The 25,487-nt window shown below is 38.7% G+C and overlaps 1 protein-coding gene across 1 annotated transcript in view; it reads left to right on the forward strand.

Annotated features, from left to right (window-relative positions):
- The window catches only part of Wdr26 (WD repeat domain 26), a 43,335-nt gene that overhangs the window by 3,817 nt on the left and 14,031 nt on the right, over positions 1-25,487 (forward strand). The window contains 5 exon segments of the mRNA XM_027418809.2: positions 4,479-4,615; positions 6,742-6,839; positions 8,157-8,313; positions 13,800-13,938; positions 22,264-22,404. Of these exon segments, the coding sequence (XP_027274610.1) occupies positions 4,479-4,615; positions 6,742-6,839; positions 8,157-8,313; positions 13,800-13,938; positions 22,264-22,404 (672 nt within the window).

Consider the following 25,487-nt stretch of genomic DNA (forward strand, 5'->3'; position numbering starts at 1 on the left):
TCTTAGAAAGTGGGCTTTAGGAAAATTAAAGGTCTAAAGAAGTATGACAGATGTGTAGTTAAATTCATGGTTCTGTTCTTTCAATAAATACCCAAAGTATTAAAAAATTTAAATGAGTAAAAAGTCAAATGATTTAACTTAAGAAATAAATAGTTCCATAGAATAATTTAAAAGTAAAAGTGAGCTAAAGTAAGCATACATATTTGAAGGGATTAAATTTTTTTCAGGAAATAGAGATGTCCTCAATTGTTATGTCTGGGGTTTAAACCCTGAGGTGGGTTTTTGTTTTTTTTGTTTTGTTTTTATTTTTTGAGACATGGTTTCTCTGCAACAGCCCTGGCTGTCGTGGAACTCACTCTATAGACCAGGTTGGCCTTGAACTCACAGAGACACTCCTGCCTCTGCCTCCTTAGTGCTGGAATTAAAGGCGTGTGCCACCAATGCCTGGCACCTGAGTATGTATTAATTGAGCAGTTTTTCACAAATTTTTGGCTGAATGATCTAAAACAAAACAAAGTGGCCAAAATTAGAATTGGGATTTATTGGTGGCTATAAAGAAATTTATTTGTGGAGTATTTTGGTGTGATTTATTGGAGTGTGTTTTCATTTTTTTTTTAAAGTTTATCCAAATTGTATCTGTACTCTGATAGCAAAAAATTTAATGGATTCACTTCTTTTAAAATTTTATTTGTAGTAATTTGAGACTTCTGCTTGGGTTTAGATTATGACTCATTAGAAACTTCAATAGAAGCAACATGTAAATTGGAGAAAGGTAGTTATAGATAATAAGGAGGAATCCTTTCTTTTTACAGCCTGTTGAGTCTGTAGAACATTCTAGGATCTAATAAAAGATGAAGATTAAATCTCTGGCTGAGCCTCACACCATCAAACTGTTTAGGTATTTATACAAAGAAAGGGGTCCAACTTTTGTCTCCCATAAGCATTGATGAATCAATTGCTTTAAAAGATTCAGTTCAGCATTTTTTGAAGCCGTTCTTCACCTTTCTAATCCCATTTATTCCTTCCAGACTTCATTGCTAGATGATCATTTAATATAATGATGTTGAAATTTGTAATAGTATCTTAGAAGACAGCTATGTGGGCTTTTAACGTAAGGACTTAATTACCTACGCAGATTTTGGTGGCAGTGCAGTCTCAGACTGCCCATCGCCATCATTTCCAGTGATGGGACTGAAGCCAGAGCCTGCCTTGACTGGGTTAGCCTGTGCCCTGCCACTTAGCTGCATCCCTGGCCTTCAGACTGAACTTTTACTTTTTAAATCTGAATGTTTTTATTGCTCTAGTTTACTTCCCTCACTTTTCCTCTGTCCCCCACACTTTAAAATGGTTTTCAGTCAAATGATACACAGAAGAGCAGATGTTGTGGGTTTTAAATGCTAAAATCATGAGTTTGAATTGATAATGCCATGTCCGGGCATCTGGATGGGCATTTGAAATAGTTTTAACAAAAGGAGCAGATATGGACTTGACATAAAAATTAACTCATAAAGTCAAATAAGAGCTTTGAGATCCTTAGCATAAATATAATTTATTTCTCCTTTCCTTGGATTAGGATTTAATTGGCAAAATTTGCTTATAACATTATTATAGAGTTAAAGCCATCACAAAATTAGGAGATTCCCCTCCATGGAGACACTAACATTTGAGTTTTTCTTCAGTGTTAAAATTCAGTCTTTAATGTGAGGAGAAGAATAGTGATTCAGATATTGGGTAAGGCTTGTGTGTGTTGGGGGTGGGGGTCCAAGAAGAAATTTCAATTTTGGGTTTTTATTAGATTTTAAAGGAAAGAAGAAAATATTGCTGGGGCCCAAAGTCATTGAAATATCATCAGTGACCTGAAATAGTCTGATGAAGATCTAATTGGAAAAACTCAAAGAGGGTGTTATTTCCTCCTTCCTTTTCCTACCGTCTGGCTTCTTTTAGAAGCCTCTGATGTTTAAAGCAAGCTTCAGTGTTGCCTGATTTTAAACTTCTCAGGAATGAACATCACTGGCGCATTAAAGGGCCTTTATTTTCTTGATATTATATTCATTTTGAGCTTTAAATTTAGGAAAGTAAAATACATCTTCATTGCTACTGTGTGTCAGATATTTGAGCTGAGTTTCAGATGGATAAACATTTTTTTCTCAAGCTCTTTAGCTGTATTTGTCTAGCAGCATATTAGTTGCAGTGCCTTAAGCAACCTTTGAGGGTGTTCATTGTCTTAATTTGGATAAAATGACTCATAAAAATGTTCTGGTGTTGCTTTTATAGCATTCCCTGTATATACAGGAATATGTGTTTGTGTTGGCTTTGCTCAAAGGTCTAGTTTGCCTTCCTTTTTTATCTTTACTGGTAGAATGCAGTAACATTCTGCCATGGTCTTGATGAGAAAGTACGGGAGAAATAACAATGGGCACTGTCCCTCTACACACTGGGACAAGAGAAGGAGAGGTTAACACTGTCCATTTACACACTGGAACAAGGGAAGGAGGAGTATAGGGCCTTTCGATTAATAGTAAATGAGCAATGATTTGCCTGGAATTAAAAGGAAAAAATGATTCCCAAATTCCCAGTTGCTGAGAAAATTTAGTGAGGAAATGAAATCCATGCTGACTAGTTGCATGAGGCATTGCTTAAGCTTGACTTAAAAATACACTAAGTTAATGAAACCTTGAACAGAGTGTTGGTAACATAGAAGCTTTATTTTGTAAAATTAATTTTTTTCAGAAGATGGTGACAATAGCCTAGTAATTTCACATATAATGCCCCTCCCCTTTCTAAGATTTTTAAATTTAATTTGGGGATTTTGTCACCTGGTGAACTTCTAAGTTTTTTTTTTTTTACTTGACATATAAAATTAAACTTAAGGATACATGTACAACACCCTTTTCAAAGCATCTTGCTAATTAATTAGTCTGTTTCTGAAACTGATTAGTCTAACCTTATGTGTAAAATTGGTAAGTGTGATTTCCTAGTTATAGGAGTATGTCTCAGTTTGAAAAGGGTTTTTTGTTTGTTTGTCTTACCTACAACTTTAAGATTAGATTACCAAACAGAAGTAACAGGTCTCACAACAGATATGTTTTAAATAGTTGCCTGGTTTATATAAGAGGGTTTAAAATAACTTTTGTATTTGAGACACAGTAGAATAAGCCAATAGTTTATATCTTATAGGTACTACTTAAATATAGAATACAAAGCAGTTTATTGTGCTCTGAATTCTGTTGTTACATGTTAATTTCTGTAAACCATTTTGTAACAACTTTTTTTTAAAAGTGGACTTTGCTTTTTCACAATCCATGGAGCTTCTAAATGTGATGAGCATTTTCTGCCATGTTTGCTGAAGCACAAGTAACAAATGTGAGATGGTCCTCCAAACAGAGGTCCTTAGTCAAGCTGCAAGCATAGAAGACATTCTAGATAGAATAGTTGGCAGCTACTGCTCTGTCTAGTGGAAACTGCTAGGGTTGTGGTCATCATTTTTAAGTTTAGAGTAAGATGATAATGTAACATTAGAAGTGTTAAAACCAAACATTTCTCATAACTGAAAAGTGCTTTATTTTTGTGGACAAATATTTATCTGTGCTTTGTTGCTAAACACATTAGTGAGCAGATTATGACAAAATATACAGACATAGTAGATTCTTCCCAAAGGCCATTAAATCCAGCCCTCTCCTGTCTGACAGCAGCTTTCTAACTGCAGAGAAAGCTCATGCTCTCCCGGTTTAGTCACAGGATCTCCAAACTTTTGCATACCAACCTGGAGTGTGCCTCTGTTAGAAAGCAGGTTTTACTTGAGATAAGCCAAAATCTGGTACTTTCATACTAATACCTAATGACTTTAGTTCTACCTTCCAAGTCACCTTAGTTTCTCTTTCATATTGTGGCTTTTTTTTTTTGGTTTAGGGTTTTTGTTGAATTGTTTTTTCATTGTTATTTTTGTGGTGCTAGAATCAAATCCAGATCTCTCTATACTATGCAAGCGCTGTACAAATGAGCTACACCCCTGCTGCATCATGCCTTTCCAATAACTCTTCCATTAACTGGACTTTTTTTTCATCAGTGTTTTCAAAGCCTGCTGCATAAGATTTTTTACTGCCCTATTAAGATAGTCAGAAAATTTGAAAAGCAAATTTGGAATTCTTGGAATCGTTTTAAATGTTGATAAATAAAATTTTAAAGAAATGTAAGAGCAGAATTCATTTTTTGTTTGTTTTCCCTTCTTATATTGATAATGCCTTAGTCACTAATGATCCTGACTGGAAATTTTTCAGAGTTTTATTACTATGTAGACTTGAGCAGTCATTTAACCTACTATGACTCGTAAAAGAAAAATATTTTGAGTCATCTTGAAGCTTTATAAAATTATTTTCAAAAGGCATAGTAGAATGGTTTCTACTGTTCTGTTTAGGCACAAACATTTTCTGAAACTTCCGTCAACTTTTTTCCCTGACTGCTGCTTTCTGTCATGTCAGAGGATGAAGTTTTTGCTGCTGCAGCAGAAGTACCTGGAGTACCTGGAGGATGGCAAGGTCCTGGAGGCACTTCAAGTTCTGCGCTGTGAGCTCACGCCGCTGAAATACAATACAGAACGAATTCATGTTCTTAGTGGGTAAGGAAGTGGGGTCTTAGACTCCAGATTCATTAAGGGGCTAAGATCTTTATAGACAGAAGTTTACTGTTGGTCAGAGTTATGGTTCGTTAATTTTTTTTGTGTGTGAGATAGAAAGTACCTGGATGTTGCTAAATTGTTAGTTCTGGATAAATTCATTTATGTGTATACAACCTATTTAGACAGAGGCCAGATTGGTCTCTATAGAGCGAGTTCTAGGACAACCAGGAAACCCCAATCTCAAACAAATGAAAACAAGAACAGAAAAGATTTGAGATACTTTTAATAGGTGAAGGGGAAAAAAAATCCATATAGCCAAAGATACCATTTCAAAAACTTCATGGTTTTGGATCACAGCAAGCAGTGGAGAGCAGACAAGTGCTCTGCATACAAAATCAGCAGTTGCTTAACTGCTTAGAAGCATGGTCTCATTACATGGTGTATAATTGGGCTGGTTACAACTGGGTGGTGGTGACACACACCTTTGATCCTAACATTCAGGAGGTGGAGACAGGTGGATCTCTGAATGTGAAGCCAGCCTGGTCTACAGAGTGAATACTAGGACATCCCAGGACACACAGAGAAACCCTGAGTGTGTGGTGGGGAGATCCACCTGACTCTGCTTCCCAGGTGTTGGGATTAAAGGTGCACATTACCACATGGGCCAGAACTTATAATTTAATGCATAGTTTTTATTTTGAAGTGATCTTGAAAGAAAATAAAATTCCTGCTTGTGCTATGTCTTTTCAGTTCTACCATGTTACTTTCCATAAGTACATTTGTCTAAATCCAAGGCTTACTGCATATTCTTGTAAAGAGCACAGAAACAACCATAGGTCCTCTTCCTTACTTACTGGGATTGAACCTATGACTTTGTTTGGGGTTTTGTTTTTATTTTGGCTTTTTGGGACAGGGTTTCTCTGTGTATCTTTGGAGCCTGTCTTGGAACTCACTCTGTAGACCAAGCTGGGCTAGAACTCGGAGTGCCGCCTGCCTCTGCCTCCCGGGTGCTGGGATTAAACACATGTACCACCACACCCCCATTTTCCACTTTGTGTGGTGTGTATGCATATGTCGAGATCAGAGGACAACTTGTGTGAGTAGTTCTCCTGGCTTGTGGGTTCTAAGAATCAAAATCAGGTTGGCAGGCAGACTTGTGTTTAAAGAGCCTTGACCCACAGAGCCCTCTCTCTTGCTCCTCATAATTAGTTTAGAGACAAAGTTTTCCTAATATCAAGTATAATTACACTTTCTAAAAAGTTTTTTCATTAACTAAAATGCTGTATCCATACTAAATAGAAAGGAGACGCTCCTCTGTTTATTTAGACTCTGTGATCCTTTCTTCAGTTGAGGAAAGGGGGGCGGGGGGCATTGACCCTGCTGTCTGAGAGGGGTCACTGCCTTAACTGTGCAGCAGGGAACTTGTAGTTCACCCGTGTTGCCTGATTGCCCTTTATATAAGTGACAAGAAAGGTATATTTGGCAGAGCACCTGGGAGAGTTAGCTGCCAGATCTCACCTATCAGTTGAATAAGGTCTGTGCTGCTTTTTTGTTGTTGATTTCGGTTTTTGGGGGGGTTGTTTTGTTTTGTTTTTCACACAGGGTTTTTCTGTGTAGCCCTGGCTGTCCTAGAACTCACTCTGTAGACTAGGATGGCCTCAAACTCACTGAGATCTGCCTTATTCTGCCTCCCAATTACTCTGCCTCCCAAGTGCTGGTATTGAAGGCATGCGCCACCAGGAGCCTGTACTTCTTTTGCTCAATCCTGTTCCCCTGAGAAAAGCCAGGTTTGGAAGTATGTTCTCTGCAGGAACATACTTAGTTATGGGCATTCAGTAAAGTGTGTGCTGAGGATTTGGAACGTAACATGGCACAAAGTAAGCTACATATATATAACAGTAGAAGGGAGTACTCTTAATTACAGTGACAATATTGTGTATTTAAGGGAATAGTCTATTGCCTTTTAATTTATGAGGGTACAAGATTGTATTAATAAATCGAATTCACTCCAAAAAATGTTTTTCTTGATTGGTGTAAGCAAGAACTTGATTGTGAAAATACAATCCGCTGTTTTCAATTATATTCCAAAGAAAAGTGTTTGAGATTTGCTGCTTACTCTGTTACAGGTATCTGATGTGTAGCCATGCAGAAGACCTACGAGCAAAGGCTGAGTGGGAAGGCAAGGGAACAGCCTCCCGCTCCAAACTGCTGGACAAGCTTCAGAGTAAGAGATCATTTTTGATATTTATTTCCTCCTAGATTGAAGGAAGGAATATAGATCAAATAGGAAGCTTGTGTTTAGACACAGCTTTGAGTTTTTGTGGAAGGAATCCATTAAGAAGTCCTTTACATGGAGGATTCTCCCACTCACCAGATGTGATCTGGAGTCAATGTAGAGGTGCTGGACTCGAATTCTCCTTGCTTTTGTATTCTTTAGTCATGCTCCTAAGATTTTCTTTGGATGAAAAGTACAATGGTTAGAGGAAAAAAATGTAAACCACAGCTGTAAGTCATATGCATTTTACAGTTTTTGTTCGTTGTTTTGTTTAGTAGGGACTGGATTTCTTTTTTTTTTTTTTTTTTCTTTCTTTTTTTGGTTTTTTTGAGACAGGGTTTCTCTGTGGCTTTGGAGGCTGTCCTGGAACTAGCTCTTATAGACCAGGCTGGTCTCTCTGAACTCACAGAGATCCACCTGCATCTGCCTCCCGAGTGCTGGGACTAAAGGCGTGCGCCAACAACGCCCGGCAGGGACTGGATTTCTTTAGGTAAATTGTTTTATGCTTCTCCCAGCTGTGTTTGATCACTTTCAAGTTGTGTTGGGGAGGGATTTCATTTTTATCATATCTTTATGTAAAATACCTCCTTTCCATTAAAACCATGCTGTTATGTTGCAGAGAGTGGAAGTCTCAAGAATCAGAAAATACATATTCCACATGCTTGGGAGAAATGTAAAGCATAAGAGTATTTAGAATAAGTTTGTATTTATTTTCATTCTCTGAATCTCCACAGTACCCTTGATTCTAGTAGCCTCAGTGTTTTGGCTTACTCTTTAATTTTTCGAGGCAGGGTTTCTCTGTGTAGACATGGCTGTCCTGGAACTCACTTTGTAGACCAGGCTGGTCTCGAACTCACAGAGATCCACCCTCCTCTGCCTCCCTAGTACTGGGATTAAAGGCGTATGCCACCACTGCCCAGCTTGGCCTACTCTTTGTTAACTGAAGATTTATCTTATACTGATTGTCTACTGATACATAATCATCATTGGATTTTCTATCCATTTTCTTTTTACTTTTGTCATGTGTTTCCATATGTGGTGTTATTCCCCTCAGAAACTCCACCTACAGGATACGGCCAGTATATTCCTTTTTAGTGGTGATATCACTGTAGCTTTTGAAAATACTTGCCTCTCCCTAGAGCTTGTCTATGTAAGGAAACAATACTGAGGTAAAAGGTACAACAGAAGAGGAGTGAATGTCTTAAATAAAAGTTTACGGTTTATTATTATTTTTATTTCTCTTTTTTAAAATATCTTTTATTAAAGCCTATTTACCACCATCAGTGATGCTTCCCCCACGGCGTTTACAGACTCTCCTGCGGCAGGCGGTGGAACTACAAAGGGACCGGTGCCTATATCACAATACCAAACTTGACAATAATCTAGATTCTGTGTCTCTACTTATAGATCATGTTTGTAGTAGGTAAGAGGAAATTTTCTTATATTTTCAAATGTTAGCATTTTACAGAAGAAATTATGAACTTTATTTGAACATTTTCTAGGGTTTCTTTATGTAGCTTTCATATTTGATTTACTGTTTATTCACAGTAAAACCCAGGACTACTAAAACTGAAACTTACATAAGCCTATGTTTATATAGTAAGCCACAGTTGGGAGCTGAAGCCCAAAAGCCAATTTTTTTGTGTTCTTACTGTGGGTTTGGTTAGTCATTTTCTATGTTCAACAGTTTAACTATGTGCCAAGTTATTCTCTGCATATGAAAATCATTGAAATACTTTTTCCTTAGTGGAAGTTCTGCTTTTTGTAAAGGAAGAGCTTCAAAAATGGTTCGAATAATAGGCATTAACTTTGTGTTTATTTTTTACCAAACCTTGCACATAATTGAAGTTGGAAGAATTCAAGCTTGTCTTTTGGTGTTAAGTATTGTTTAGTAAAAATTTCGGTGCTATTTTAATGATGCTCTCTAAAATTAAATCATAACTTTAAATTTAAAAACAAAGATGAAACTTGTGAGCCCTTTCAAACTGCAGGGAAGCTGTGATTTGGTTCTGACCAGCCACACGCCACAAGCAGGCTGCTGTAATGTCTGTCCTTCTTTCCTCCTGACGTCACTGAGGAGTTAATGAGAGCAATGATGATGGGCTTGTAGTAAGGGGAGACAGAGTGTGTCTGTTCATCAACCCGGAACTTTTGAGTCACCATAAATAGTAATTTAAAACAATACTGAGGACTGTTTATTATTTATTTTTAAAAATTTATGTTTTATGTATGAGTGCTCTGCATGTATGCCTGCCTGCCAGAAGAGGGCATCAGATCCTATTATAGATGGTTGTGAGCCACCATGTGGGTGCTGGGAATTAAACTCAGGTCCTCTGTAAGAGCAGCCAGTACTTTTATCCACCAAGCTATCTCTCCAGCCCTGTGAGGTGTTTAAACCAGGTGTTTTACTTTGTTTTTGTTTTTGTTTTTGTTTTGTTTTATTCAGTGCTGGAAATAGAACATAGGTCCCTTCAAATGCCAGTCAAAAGTTCTACCACTGAGCCTGTCCCCAGCCCTGTCATGTGCTGTGTGTGTAGTTGTGACATTACTCACTGCACTTGTAAGAAGAAAACTTGTTTGAGCTATTGGCCTTGGAAGTGATGCTCATCTTGAAGAACTGGCCCACGATTTGGTGTGAGTCACTGTTCTGCTGGGATGAGATTAACCCAACTCACTCCCTGGCATGGTTCTTGGACTTGTTTGCGAGAATTTTTAAAGCTTTTCATTTAAATTGGGTGGGGATAGATTACAAGGCACCAGTCCCCTGTTTTAAAGCTCCTTCCTTTAGGAGGTTGTTAAAATTAAGGCACTTATAGACCAAGGTCATTTCTGCTATGGACACTGGGAAATAACAAGTAGATCTGATGGTACCAGAGTTTCAGAAAGAAAGAGCCTTTCCTTCCTGTGCAGAAACAGAAACCCATGAGAAGAGGATTTTTTTTTCCCCTGTATAGTCTACCTCCTCCATCCTTCACCTCAGGGGTGGGCTGCTGGCTCATCAGCCCCATGTATAAAGCACTCTAACCACAGGGGTGGGATGCTCGCTCATCAGCCCATGCAAAAAGAACTCTTGACATTTTACTAGGATTGAAAGAGTTTGGCTTTTCTAAAGTAATTGTTCCTTGGGTCTTCTTTATGATTAAAAAAGCATGCACACACATGGTACACAGGCGTACTTGCAGGCAAAACACCCATACATATAAAAGTAAATTACAAATGCATTCCTTCTGTTTACCACCTCCCTCCTTCAAAAGGCAACTTCTCAAATCATTCTCCTCTGTGCAAGTCTTTGGTCTATGTCCTTGTTTTTCTTCACTGGATTCATGTACTGTCAATGCTGATGTTGGTGAGGAACAGTCTTTTTGTCTGTTTAATTCAGCAGCTGTTTTCCAGTTTATCTTGAGCTTTCTGTAGTATTATAGCTTTCTGTAAATATTCCAGATTCTGGATTGATGTTCTGACCCCTCCCAGGGTTCCTCTTCTCCATCTGTCCTTTAATCGTTTGTTCCAGGGTTGCTTCTTGCCTCATCTTTCTTCATAGGTTACACTTCCATGAATCTAGTGCCTCCTGGAAATAGGCCAGAGCCACAGTTTTCTCTCCTGAGCTTAGATCTGAGTGCAGTGTGGCTGTTGCTCTCGGTAAACACAGCAGATCTAAAGAGATTTCTCTGCCTCTTACTCAGGCCTGTTAAGTCTGGCTTTTATACTTGAGTTCTATCTTTTTTATTTTATTTTTCACATGTATGCTGTCTGTGCTTGAGTGTATGTGTTTTCACATGTGTTTGGGGGGTACATATGTACCTGTGGGTGCATCTGTGTGGAGGCCCAAGGTTGATACTGGAAATCTCCCTCAGTTGTTCTTCTACTTTATTCTTTTAAGACAGGGTCTCTCGCTGAACCTGGAGCTCACCAATACCAGCAAGTCTCTAGCCACTTTGCTCCAGGGATCCCCTGTCTCCACCTTCAGAGGCTGGAATTACAGGCGGATTACCATGTCACCTGGCATTTACATGGGGCTCGGGGCATCTGAACTTGCTTGCTTGCAAGAACTTCAGCTGCCAAGCCATCTTCCCATCCCTGCATTTTCTATCTCAGGGAGGATCTACCTACCCATTTCACCAAGCCGGAAACCAGGAGCCGTCCCCAGCTGTTCATTCTAGAGGTAGATTTTTAAGGAGACTAAGAGAGTAACACCAGGCATTAACTCAGTAAGTTGTCCCTTCATTGCCAGACTGGAAATAGAGCCTGAACTTAAGTCCTTAAGTTTAGCTGGAGGTCTTCAAAAGAAAAGTTGATAATTTTTAACCATCTGTTTTATTTTCTTCTAGAAACTAGATTTTAGCACTGGAGCTGGAAAGATATTTTCTGAAATTTAATGTAAACATGCTATCTATTCTTTACTCTCTGGAGAATAGAAAATTGATTATGAATAGCTGAATTATAATTTGAAAACCCCATATAAACTGAAGTGTTTTTATTAGGTTGTACACAATTGTTTTTCAGCTGGTGTGCACATATTTTTGGTTAAATGTGACCAGTAAAGAACAATTTTCTTTTCTTTTTTTTTTTTTTTTTTAAACAGAAAGAATTTTCTGGACTTTTTATACTGATTACTGATAGAAGTGTGTTTTTATATGTGTTTTTTTTTAAGTACTAGTTTTTTAGTATAGGATTTTTATAAAATATTTGTAGCCACAATTTAAAGTTTGAGTTTAGTCAAAATGCTACATTTACTGTTTTCTTTTATACAGTGCTGGTTTTTAATACCATCTTAAGTTTTAAATTTATATGAAAGCAAAGTCATGATTCATGTATCTGAAAAAGGCTGTGATAAATTTGCACATTACTGTAGTCTTCATTTTTAGTTTGGTTTTTTTTTGTTTTTGTTTTTGTTTTTTTTTAGATTTGATTTTATGTGTGTGAATGCTCTGCCTTCATGCACTGTGTGCATGCCTGTTTCCCACAGAGCCCAGAAGAGGGCACTGGCTCTCCTGGAGCAGTTGTGGGCTACTATATGTGTGCTGGGAACCAAACTCCTGTCTTCTACAAGAGCAGCAAGTGCTCTTAACCATGGAGCCACCTCTCCATCCCCACCTTAGTCTTAGTAAAAGGTTAAATGATAGTTTAAAAGTGACTGACAGCTGTCAATAGGTTAAATGATTTATGCTGTGTAATTTTAAGTCGGTCCTTACTTAAAGGTTGTTTGCTAATCTAAATGAATCTTTTCTATTGTGGTCAACTTCAGGCATATGACATTTTTATTGAAATCTTACTGGTCTTTGAAAAGTATTAAAGTTGACATTTGGAAAGATAATTCAGTCAATTATAGGTTCAAATTTTAGTTCGGTTAACAATTTTATGAAAATGTGGTAAGATACTTGACTCTTGGGGCCTTGTGAAAAATAGGGGTGTTAAAATTTCTCTTGTCAAACTAGTTTCAAGAATTAGTATTCTGGAGGCTGGAGCAATGGCTCAGCAGTTAAAAGTAGTTGTTCTTGAGGAGGACCCAGATTTGGTTCCCAGCACCCTCATGGTTAACAACTGTCTATAGCTCCAGTCCCAGGGCCCAGCTCTGTTCTCTGGCCTGTGTGGACACACTGCAAACAAGTGGTGCACAGACATAAATGTGGGCAAAACACCCCCACACACACACGAGAAGACATAGAATAGAATCATTCATTGTGTTGTTTCAGAGTAAAGTAGTTTGTAGTTAAGTAATCTGGGCCTAACTGTAGCTAGCCCTAAGGCTGGTGAATTGACAGCATGTACACTCCTTCCCTGTGTACGTGCTACTGCACACTCTCTTGCCATATTGCCCATGCTGGTCTCAAACTTTTGGTCTCAATTGGTCTCCCTACCAGAACTAGGACTATCCGCTCCCTCTGCTGTGCTGGGCTCTCATTACTTACTGGTTGGGGAAAAAAAATGGAGAAGACTGTTGAGGTCTTTTGAAGATAAGTTTAAAAGTGTGACTTGGGCAAGATCAGGAAGATGGGTTTCATGTTAGCCTAGGCTACAGTGGTAAGAACAACTCTCAAAATGGGGTAGGAGGGCTGGAGAGTCGGCCCAGCGGTAAGAGAGCACTTGGCACTTTTGCATTTCCCAGCTCCACCTCCAGGGAATCTAATACCTTCTCTTAGCCTCCACATGGTACAGAGGCACTCATCCAGTGCACATACAAATACATAGGCAAAACACTCATGACGCATTCTTTGCTGGAGTTGTTTTACTCCTTCAATCATGTTTGTCCTAGGAATTAAATTTAGGTTGTCAGGCTTTACAGCAGGCACTTTTACAAACCCTTGAGCTATCTTGCTAATTCTCATCATTTATTAGTAAGTGTGTGCATGTGTGGAGGCAGAGGGCAACTTCGGGAGTCCGTTCTCTCCACTGTTTGGGTTCTAGGATGGATTGTCAGCTGTTCAGCAAGCATTTTTACCTTTGAGCCATCTCACTGGACACCCCCCCTTTTTTTTTTTTTTTTTTTGGTCATACTAATAGCTTAGCTGATTTTATGTGCTTGAAGATGTTGCATTATTTCTTATTCTTTATAAAACCAACTAATGCCATTCATTTATAAAGTGGGTAAACATAATTCCTGAATAATAAGTACTCATATGAATTGCCTTAATCAAACCAGGTAGCCTTCAGAAGGCAGCAAAAAAGTAAACTTTAGGTTGAAGTAGAATTTATATTACAGATTTTAACTAAAGTTGACTTGAACAAAAAGTACCTGATGTTGTAGTGTTTTCATTTTTCAACATACCAAAATAAATTTTATTCTTGAGAATTGTAAATGCATTCATATTTCTACTTGAGAACTCCTATTCTACCAGTTGTTAAATGTCCTTCTCATTATTGCTAACAATGCTTTGAAAGAGTAATTGTATGTGGGTTTGTTTGTTTTAGGAGGCAGTTCCCCTGTTACACTCAGCAGATACTCACAGAGCATTGTAATGAAGTGTGGTTCTGTAAATTCTCTAATGATGGCACTAAGCTAGCAACAGGATCAAAGGATACTACAGTCATCGTATGGCAAGTTGATCCGGTATGTAATCCTGGATGAGTTCTTAGATTGATTTATTTTATGTGTGCACATCACGTATGTGCCTCTCCTGCACAGGACTGAGGGTGCATCTGACCCAGAGTTGGATGATTGTAAGCCACGATGTAGATGCTGGCATTCAAACCCTGCTCCTTTTACTTTTGAGTCTTAACTCTCTAGTTATTTTTAGTTTTTCAGGACAGGGTTTCTCTGTAGCTCTGGCTTTCCTGGAATTCAGGAGACTAGGCTGGCCTTGAACTCAGAGATTTGCCTGTGTCTGCCTCTCAGGTGCTGAGGTTAAAGGTGTACATCTGCTTACCTATTTGTAATATACATAAGTATAAGCAGTAGTCTTCTGCAAGTGTCTTTTGGTCATGTTTGTCATTTGATTTTTGTTGTTGTTGTTTGTGTGTGTGTTTTGTTTTGTTTGAGACAGGTTCTCACTTGGTTTCCCAGGTTTGTCTAAAACTCAAGTCCCTTCTGCCCCAGCCAGCCTTCCGAAACGCTGGACAGATAGAAATGTATCATCATACCTGACTCTGATCACTTTTGTATATATTTGTCTTTTTCTGTGTGTGGTGCTTCTTTTTAATGTTTGTAGGTTAATATTATCCTAGTTGTTTAGTGTTGTGCTAAATTGTGCTAAGTCATTTTGCCTTCTTTAATCCTCTGAGTGACTCAGGTGCTGAGCCTTTTGTGTTGAAGTGAGGAAACTGGGGTAAAAGTGTTAAATGCCAAGTATAATTCATAGATCTCGTGTAGTCTTGCCTGGTTTTCCCCAATGATTTGAAGATTAATGCATGTGGATTTTGTTTTGTTTTCGAGACAGGGCTTCCCTGTGGCTTTGGAGGCTGTTCTGGAACTAGCTCTTGTAGACCAGGCTGGTCTTAAACTCACAGAGATCCACCTGCTACCACCACCTGGCTAAAGATATAAATCCTAGGCTTGCTTGTTTTGGTTTTTCAAGACTGGGTTTCTCTGTGTAGCTTTGGAGCCTATCCTGGCACTTGGTCTGTAGACAAGGTTGGCCTCGAACCTTGTCTACAAGAGAGACAATGCCTGCCTCTGCCTCTCGAGTGCTGGGATTAAAGGCCTGCATGTGGATTTTAAGTGCTGAGTTTTCTCCAATCTGAATTGTCTTTATCACTAGAGAACCTACAGAGGTGTAGAAATAAGCCTGTTCATTTCTTTCAACCAACATTTGTCCACTAGTCAAAAAGAGCATGATTCCAAATAGGCTATACATGTTTTAGGAGCCTTTCACCTAAGATGTACATAAAACTTGATTTAGAGCTAAAACACAGCTTTTTGCCTCTAGATACATAGATTGGCCCTCAACTTTATTTTGAGCAACACAACAGAGTAGTCTTAGGAGCCAATATGATGGCTCAGTAGGTGAAGAAGGCACATGCTTTGCCAGCCTGGAGACCAGGGTTTTTTTTTTTGTTTGTTTTTTTTTTTATTCCCTGAAACCTACATAAAGGCGGAAAGAAAGTAATGACTCCACAAAGTTGTCATGACATGTAGGCTGTGTGATATGTGAGCCCACTCAAATATCATCCACGCACAACATATATAACAAAGAATTTAAAGGCATCATAAAAGGAAAAGTACAAACTAGAGACAGGTACTTCTTGAATACCTTCCTGTGGCAGGAGGTCTTTGGGGCTGGGGAGGTAACGCATTAGTTAAGAGCACTAGCTGCTCTTCCAGAGCATCTGGGTTCAATTCCAGCATCCACACGGTAGCTCATAACTCCAGAATCCAACACCCTCACGTACATGCCAGCAAAACACCAATGCACCAAAATAAAATTAAATAAATTACATATATAAGGCGGTCTTCCTTTTTTGTACCCCAATACCTAGCTAGCAATCTGACAAACTTACTGGTCATCTTAAAATCATACTGTTAGATACACAAGCCAAAATACATAGCTGCCACACCCCTCTGTGTGTGTATGTGTACATACATGTATGTAAACATATAATACCATATATAATATAAGTTATGCACTAATTATTTAAGAAACCTAATTATATTGAAATATAGGCTTTCAACCTAGAATGAAAAGGTATATTATTCCTTTATTAACCCTAAATAATTTTAGTAGCAGATAATGACTACCAGCATTCTATTTTTATTTGTTTTTCCCCTGAGACTGGGTTTCTCAGTATGGTCCTGGCTGTCACTGTCCTGGAACTCACTTTAACTATCGGCATTCTGCATTTCTAAATTTAAATAATATTGTAAGATATCTGTAGCAATTAGAATAGGAAATGAAAGTGTCTGAAATATCTTTAATGTTGAGGCATAATACTGAATTTACTGTTACCTAATGTACTACTTAATATTTCTACATATATTGCATCAGTTTAAATGCATTAGTGATAGATTAAGTCACGGATAATTCATTGGCATCTGTCTTAATCAGGGTTTTCATTGCTGTGAAGAGACACCATCATTACAGCTTTTACAAAGAAAACATTTAATTGGGGTGACTTACTTACAGTTCACTATCATCATAGTGGGTTGTTACGAGAAATTCTTGGCCCAGCAGGTTCTGCCACCCTTGAGCCCCAAATAAACACAGAAGCTATATTAGTTATAAATCTGTTGGCAGTGACTAGGGCTTATTTGGCTAGCTCTGTCTTAATTATCAACCCATTTCTATTAATCTAAGTATTTCCACGTGGTCTTATCTTACCAGAGAAGGGTCTGGACCTCTAACTCCTTTGGCGGCTCACATGACAATTCTGTCTGCCTTCACCGGAATTCTCCTCCTCTGGTAGCCCCGCCTATCCTTCCTGTCTGGCCACTAGCCACACAGTGTTTTATTCATCAACCAATAAGAGAAACATATGCAGGAGGACTTCCTCCATCAGTGGGACATGGCAGGGTGCAGGCAGACATGGTGCTGGAGAAGGAGCTGAGAGTTCCACATCTTGATCAGCAGGCAGCAGTAGAGTCTGTATCCACACTGGGCATTGCTTGAGCATAGGAGACCTCAAAGTCGGCCCCCACAGTGGCACGCCTCCTAATAGTGCCACTCCCTTTGGGGGTCATTTTCTTTCAAACCATCAACACATCATCCATTAAGGAAAAGAAATAATAAGCACTTTTCCTTGGAGTAATTTAACCAACAATGAGCCCCATTTTAATTTTCTACTTCTCTCTTCCCCTAGTGTCTCTGTCACTCTAGTCTGTCTGCTGTGTGAGTCTGAATCTGCTTGCTTTAATGCTGTTTTGTGAGTTTGCCCTAACAAAGGCATCACATGGGGAAGGAATAGGCAATACTTTTACAGAAATCTTTTTTCTATTTAGGGAACAAGCTTGTTTCACATGTAAGTCCCTTCTCTCTCTCCCTCCCCTCACCCCCATCACTCCTCCCCCATCCCCAGCCTACCCCCCACCCCATCCACCCACCACTCCCCAGGCAGGGTAGGGCCCTCAACAGGGGCTCTGCAAAGTCCACCAAATCTTCCTGTGCTGGTCCTGGGCCCTTCCCCATGTGTCCAGGGCCAGAGTGTATCCCTTCACGTGGGATGGGCTCTCAAAGTCCCTTCTTGCACCAGGGAAAAATACTAATCCACCACCAGAGGCTCCCTGGAGTGCAGGGGCCTCCTTATTGACATCCATGTTCAGGGGTCTAGATCAGTCTTGTACTGGCCTCCCCGACAGCATCTGGGGTCGATGTGTTCTCCCTTGTTCAGGCCAATTGTTCCTGTGGGTTTCTCCAACCTGGTACAGACCCCTTCACTCTTCATTCCTCCCTTTCTTCAACTATATTCCCGATTTCAGCTCAGTGTATATCCGTGGATGTCTGTCTCTGCTTCCATCAGCCACTGGATGAGGGCTCTAGTTCCTGGATCGGTCAGCGGAAAGGGCTACAGAAATCTTTTAACCGAGTTTTATACAATGAAGCCACTGACTCCAACTGACCCAGATAGCAAAGGCTATCAAGTAATAATCTGTATAGTAACCACCATTTACGGTAGATATTTTATGAAATTTCTTCCATCCTATTTTCAGTAAATGATTATCATAGCATACAGACACATGCATTACTTTGGGGCTGGCATGGAAAAGCACATAAAACATCAGCTTAAAACATTAGCTTAGTGTGTGAAAGTTAATTACAATTGTTTTTGATACAGGGTCTCTGTGAAGCCCTGGTTGGCCTCAAACTCATATCCACCTGCCTCTGCCTCTGCCTCTGCCTCAGCCTCAGGAGTGCTGAGATTAAAGGCTTTGCCACCATGCCCATTTACTTTGTTCTACTAAAGGTAGGCTAAACAAACTGAGTACACAGTAGAGTCCCACAGAAGTCCTTTAGATTGTAGGAGATAGTTTATAATAATTCATCACCACAGTATGCTAATAAACTAAGTGCTGTTTTGTTACTTGCCTACACTCAAGATGGAGGGAATCCAGGGATTGGTGCACACCTTTAACCCCCCCAGAGGATGGAGGGAACCCAGGGATTGGTGCACACCTTTAACCCCCGCAGAGGATGGAGGGAACCCAGGGATTGATGCACACCTTTAACCCCCGCAGAGGATGGAGGGAACCCAGGGATTGGTGCACACCTTTAACCCCAGCAGAGGATGGAGGGAATCCAGGGACTGGTGCACACCTTTAACCCCAGCAGAGGATGGAGGGAATCCAGGGACTGGTGCACACCTTTTAACCCCAGCAGAGAAGGAGGCAGGTGGATCTCTGAGTTCGAGGCCTGCAGGCCTGCAAGAAACCCAGTGTTTTTGTTTGTTTTTGAACAAAACAAGAGATGGAAGGAAGTACTGAATTTGAGGCAGTGGTTAATTTCAGGCAGCAGTACCTTTAATCTTTTGTGTTCCAAGACCTTGCTTCTATTCATGGAATCTTTGTTGTAGATGTCAGATTAAGAGCCCTACCAAAGGGTTGCACAGGTTTGCAAGGATGATAAAATGCAGTGAAGTAACATTATTGTGCTTCTATTCAATTGAAGTATTATGAGGACATAAATGAGCCTTGTAAGTGAGCTTCATTAGAGCTTTATGATGGTATAGCATACAAATGGAGCAAGAGAAGGACATTCTGGTAGAAAAGGAGTATGGCTTGACTCCCCCTTCATTGAAATATAAATAGGCTTATTTTTATTAATGGCAAGGAGTCACAAATAACACTAGAAAAAGAATTTGGAATCAACACACAGCCTTGCATTCCAAGGGGTTTTGTTAAGTTTGTTTTTTAGTAGTTGTGTGTGATTCCCGCCAGATTTATTTAGCCAGTATAAAATTCCTATTGTATGTTAATTTTTTTAATCCATGAAGCTAAGCATATGATAATAAATTCTGATGAGTCTATAATGGACACTGTGGGAGCTTAGTAGAGATCTTGTTACATCTAGAAAGCTAAGGAAAGTAAAAAAAGATCAAAGAACTGTTAAGGTGAAGATCAGGAGGTGAACTAATAAAGCAAATCTTTTCTATCTTTTGCTGAGGTGTTTAGAATTGTGGGCCAGTGTTTCCCAGAATGTAATAGATGTTCATTGTAAAGAACTTTTTTCTTCACCATATTAATTAAGAAATGCAGGATTAGTATTTATATTCTAATCTGAAGTGTGAAGAATGATTTTTAGATGTCTGTGCTACAAAAAAAAAAATCCCCTGAGACTGGTAAACTCTTGGCATGGTGGTATTTTTGTTATGTCAAATACTGTTTAGAAAAGTTGAGTATGCTCTTTGATTTTTTGTTTGGTTTTGTTTTGAGACAAGGTTTCTCTAACAGCCCTAGCAGGCCTCGAACTCACAGAGATCCCCCTGCCTCTGCCTCTGCCTCTGCCTCTGCCTCTGCCTCATGTGTATTGCCAGCATGTGTTCGTCTGTGCACCTGGTACGTGTGGAGGCCAGAAGAGGGTGTTAGATCCCGTGGACCTGGAGTTAGATGGTTGGGAGCCGTCACCTTGGTGCAGGGAATCAAATGGGTCCTGTGGAAGAGCAGCATCTTGATTTATGAAGGTTTTGTTTTGTTTTGTTGTGTTGTGTTTTTGAGGTATATAAAACAATTGGTTTCTTTTCTCCCTCTTTTGCTCTCTTCCCCTCCTATTCCCGCTCTCTCTCTAGCCCCTCCTCTTCGGTGGCTTTTTGAGACAGCCTAGTCTTGAACTTGTGGTCTTCTATACCTAACCGACCTCCCAAGTACTAAAATAGCAGGTGTGTTCAGAGATGCTGGGGTAAAATAGTTTTCTGGATAAGTATTTCTGAAGGGATTTATTGTCAATTTAGAAGAAAATCTTTTTGTTCGTTGTTTTGTTAAGATTTTGTTCGTCAATGTTAAGCTAGTCAAAAAAGACTTAAAATTATGCAAGCCACTTTGACCTTTATTGTTGATTTGATACAGAGACTCGCAGTCCTCAAAGAGGAGTCAGTAGTTGTATTGTTAAATGTTTCATTTTCTCAAGATCATGACCTGTACTGTATGGTATGAAAGATGCACTTAGTGCTAGGAATAAATAGCATAGTAGACAGTCTACATTTAGGCTTCTGGGATGGGGGGGGAGTTCAATTTTATCAGACTAGTTTGTTTGAGACCTGTTTATAGTTTCTTATAGGTCATCACTAGTGGACCCTAGCCCAGGCTTAAAATTAGGCTCAAGGAGCTAGAGAGATGGCTCAGTGATTAAGAGCACTTCCTATTCTTCCAGAGGACCTCATTCTGTTCCCAGCACTAACAACAGGCCATTCGGGCCACTCCAAACTACATGTAACTCCAGTTCCCACCTTCTTCTGGCACACCCCAACACACACACACACACACACACACACACACACACAAATACATCTTTTGAGGGGTGGTTAGGCTCAGTAGGATCTCTAGTCCAATATATATTGAAAACATATTATTAGATTTTTTTATTTTTTCCTTTCTTTTCACTTCCCCTAAACCAGAAATCTGGCATTTATCCTCTACCCCACCGCTAAGTGCTGGGGATTGGACCTAGGGCATCATACATGCTAGCTGGAATTTTAACTTCATTCTTGGTTTCTATCTCTAAAAATGTCTTCATCTGCTCAGTTCTGACAGGTGGGTTTCTTTTGTTTAAATGTTTGGTTAGTTTTTGTTTGTTTTTGTTTTTTGGGGGGGGGTGTTTTTCGAGACTGGGTTTCTCTGTGGCTTTGGAGGTTGTTTGGTTAGCTTATTGCAGGTTTCTTGTCTTTTCCTTCTGGTTCACCTTCAGCATTGCTGTTTCCACCTAACCCTGACACTTAATGTGGATGCAATCAGATTGTTACTGTGAAGGACGCATGTCAACTCTGCTGGTCTTGTCACTCACTCGCAGAGCATAGACACCCAAATAAATGCAAATTCTTTCCACTGTTACAGACAGGGTTTTTAAGCTTCCTATAGTGTGCGTCTGTGGAGTATATTGTTATTAATAATATTATGTTTATATCACATCATTAATGGTAACATTTTAATGATGATTTGGTGAATATTCATAAGTGGTATTGATGTGGTTTGTTAGTGGAAACAGTACGGTGCAGTCACTTGGAAAAGCTGGACAGTTTTTCATAACATTAGACAGCAAAAGAACCAGGAATTCTTTTGCTGTGTATATTTAATAGGAACAAAAACATGTCCATAGAAAAGCACATACATTTTCCTAGTGATTTGATTCTTAGTATTCAAATAGACAAAATGTCTTTGTGAAATGGAATATTATTCAATAAAATTATATACCTTTTGACACGAATGAAACATAGAGACACTGGGATGAGTGAATAACCAACTACAAGAGAATATATAATGTTTAATTTCATTTATATAAAATAATTAGAATAGACAAATCAACAAAAACCAACTGGTTTCTGGGAGCTTCAGGGAGAGAAATGATTACTAATAGATACAGGATTTCTTTGGGCGGTGATAGAAACATGAAATTATCTGACTTTATAACATCTCACAGGTTGTTTTACAAGTCTGAATATACTTAAACTGTTCAACTATATTCCCTAAAAGGATTTATTTTGTGCTGTTAGATGTCGATGAAGTTATTCAAACCTTTAAATAAAAAGACGTAACTTTCGGTGTTCACATCTACTTTCATTTCTTTTCAGGGTTCCTCAGGGCAAATCTTGTGACAGTTTCATGTTTCTATCCAGTATATACTATCCTCTGTATAGTAGATAATTGATAGGTGAGAGCTAATCTCTGTGATGCAAACTGCCTGAGCTTACTTAAACTTCCTAGAATAAATGAGAATATCACTGTACATCATTATACTTGTGGTATAAAATGGTACGTTTAGGAATGGGGGTTAACCAAGTGGTCTATTTTGTTTTTTAGGATACACACCTGCTAAAGCTGCTTAAAACATTAGAAGGACATGCCTATGGTGTTTCTTACATTGCATGGAGCCCAGATGACAACTATCTTGTTGCTTGTGGCCCAGATGACTGCTCTGAGCTTTGGCTTTGGAATGTACAAGTGAGCGAGTTCTATCCTTGGTTTAAGTCCAAGTTTTTTGTTAAAACTTTATTCTTAGCCAGGTAGTGGTGGCACACACCTTAAATCCCAGCACTTGGGAGGCAGAGGCAAGTGGATCTCTGAGATGGAGACCAGCCTGGTCTACAGAGCAAATTCCAGGGCTACACAGAAATTTTTATCTCATAAAGGAAAAGAAAAAAGAACAACTTTATTTTCAGTTTATACAACAACCATTTAACCTAAATTACCGTATCATCTCTCTTACAAGTTATAGTGTTTCAAGTGTTAAGAATCCAGATGCTAAGATTTATAAATTTAATTTAACCTAGATAGCAAAGTTTATTAAAAAGATGGTCAGCAAGCATTTCCAGCATGTTTTTCCTTCTTCAATGGAATTTATACTGTTTAGAAAAAACTTTTAGCTGCTGTGTTTTCATCATTGTGTGTGGAGCTTATAACCTTTAAAGTTGTAAGATATCTGTGAAATAAAATTTCACATTTTGATGGGAAGTATTTCTTAACCTACATGTAGTAGTATCTGCTAGTTCAATGCGACTAAAGAGATACTTTTATTTATATTACCATTTCTAACTGAAGACTTAGACTTTATGATCCTGTCTTAGGTTTACTCCGTTTTCCATAGTACTACATCTAGTAGAAATATCATAGTAGTAATAATAGTAATAATAGGACTCCATCCAGTGATGGTGATGTCCCGAAGAGATACGTCAAGTGGCAGCATGGGTGGCATGAGCAGAGTGAATTCTAAGATGTACCTCAAGTGAAATACATAATCCTAATGCTATTTAAGATTTCCTTACTGCTCATTATTTCCCTTTTTACCCCAACTTGTTTGTTTGTTTGTTGTTTTTTCAAGACAGGGTTTCTCTGTGTAACAGCCCTAGCTGTCCTAGAACTCCTAGACCAGGCTAGCTTCTAACTCACAGAGATTTGCCTGCCTCTGCCTCCCGAGTGCTGGGACCAAAGACCTGTTCTACCATGCCGGACTTTACCCAAACTTTTGAAGAGAATTTTTAAATGTTAAAAATTTGTTAGGCTGAAGGGATAATTCAGTTGTAAAGAGCATGTACTGCTATTTCAGAAGACCAGAGTTTGGTTCTTCGCACCAGAATCAAGCACCATAAAATGCCTGTAACTCCAGCTCCAGGAAATAAAAATCTTTAAAAAAAAAAAAAAAAGTGAAGCCAGATACAGTGTCTGATCCTATAATCCATCATCCATTGTGAGGCTGAGGCAGGGAATACTGTTGTGAGGTTGAGGTCCAGATAACCTGTCTAGTAAGTGACCCAACTCAGGCAGCAGTTAAAAAAATGCTATCGCTGTATGTGATAGTGCATGTCTGTAATCCTGTTAATTTGGGAGAAAGACAGGGAGATCAGGGTTCAAAGTTATCTTCAGCAATGTACCAAGTTAGAGACCAGCATGTTTCCAAAACAGAGAAGGAATGGTACGGTGATCACATGTGTTCCCACTACCCTACACCTGATAGTTGTTACGTTGGTGATATTTTATGTGTACATATGTACATAAATTCAGACATAAATACTTAAACATCAGCTCCAATGTATTTGAAAGTAAATTATAGATAAGTTTAATCCTTAAATATTCACACAGGTATCCTCAACAAGAACATTATCCTTCATAGCATTATTATTTTATGTGTATAAGTGTTTTGTTTGCATGTGTGCATGTGTGTCACATGTGACTGGTGCCTGTGAGATAGGAGAAGGCATCAGATCCCCTGTATCTAGAGTTCATGATAGTCATGAATTACTGGGAGGGTGCTAGGAACCAAATCCTAGTCCTCTGGAAGAGCAACCAGTGCTCTTAACTGCTGAGCCATCTCTCCAGCCCCTATTATTTTTAAATATCTAACCTATATCTCATTTTGTTCAAAAAATGTCGTTTATGCTATTTGTATCAAGCTAGCAATTAACCATTATTGTATTTGTGACAGGGTTTAGGGAGATGGCAAAGCACAGAATAAAATAGGAATAAAACAGATTAAAGTGAGTCTGACCCAAAAGATTTTTTTTAATTAAAGTTTCTTTTTTTTTCTTCCAAAGGAGGCATGTATAGCCTTATTAGGGACACAATGACTAGCACTTATGTGGTCTTTACATGAGTCAGATTTTAATTTCTAAGCAGTTAAAACCATTTTTAGGCATAGCCGTTACTACAAACTACTTGATAAGTTAAGGCTTTTTCTAGAATGGTTGTCTTTTAAGAAGTCCAAAGGCTATTTCTGTTTTTAGCTAGGTTTCTAATCTAATGGCCTCATATACTCACTGTGCAGAATAGAAGGAAAACATTGCTGCCTCAGAACTTAGCTTGTTAACATTTGTTAAAAGCAAACACCCAAGCTTTGGCTGCTTTTGTACTTGCATTTAAACTTGTAGCTGTTCGGGTCAGGTGACTAAAATAGTAATTAAACAGCTGAGAATAGTGAAGAGTTTGGGGAAGGATTTAGATGTTGAATTGGGGGTTTTTTGTTGTTGCTGTTGTTCTGTTGTTTTTTTTTTGTTTTGTTTTGTTTTGTTTTGTTTTGTTGTTGTTGTTCCTCTCATGTAAGGGAGACTTTTCTATTTTGTGCCTCTTGTGCCTTTATTACTTGGCCCCAGGTTCCTAATCATACCCTTTGTTTTCACTCTTTTATTTTTACTTTTGATTACCCATTTCTCACAGGAAAATTATGCCCATGTACTTTTTATTATACCAAGGGCAGCTATTACCTCTCAGATCCTGTTTCTAATCCTTGAACAAAATGGAACAAGACTAGATTAAATGGTATGTGTAATGTCTCCTAAGTTGAATAACTTAGAACATGTAACAAGGAGGATGTCTGAGGTTTAAGCACTAAAAAAACTTGATTAGTTGGAAGTACTGTAGATTGCTATGCTAAACAGTACAGAGATTCTTTCTTTGTTCTGCTTGTAATTGAAACAACGTTACATATTGGAAAAAAAAGTCATTTTTTCCCATCTTCCTTGCTATGTTATGAACATTTGAATATGATATTTAGCATAATTAAAATTGCCCTTAGTGGGCTTTAAGACATAGTT

Source organism: Cricetulus griseus, chromosome 5 (assembly GCF_003668045.3).
Source record: "Cricetulus griseus strain 17A/GY chromosome 5, alternate assembly CriGri-PICRH-1.0, whole genome shotgun sequence".
NCBI classification, from domain to species: Eukaryota; Metazoa; Chordata; class Mammalia; order Rodentia; family Cricetidae; genus Cricetulus; species Cricetulus griseus.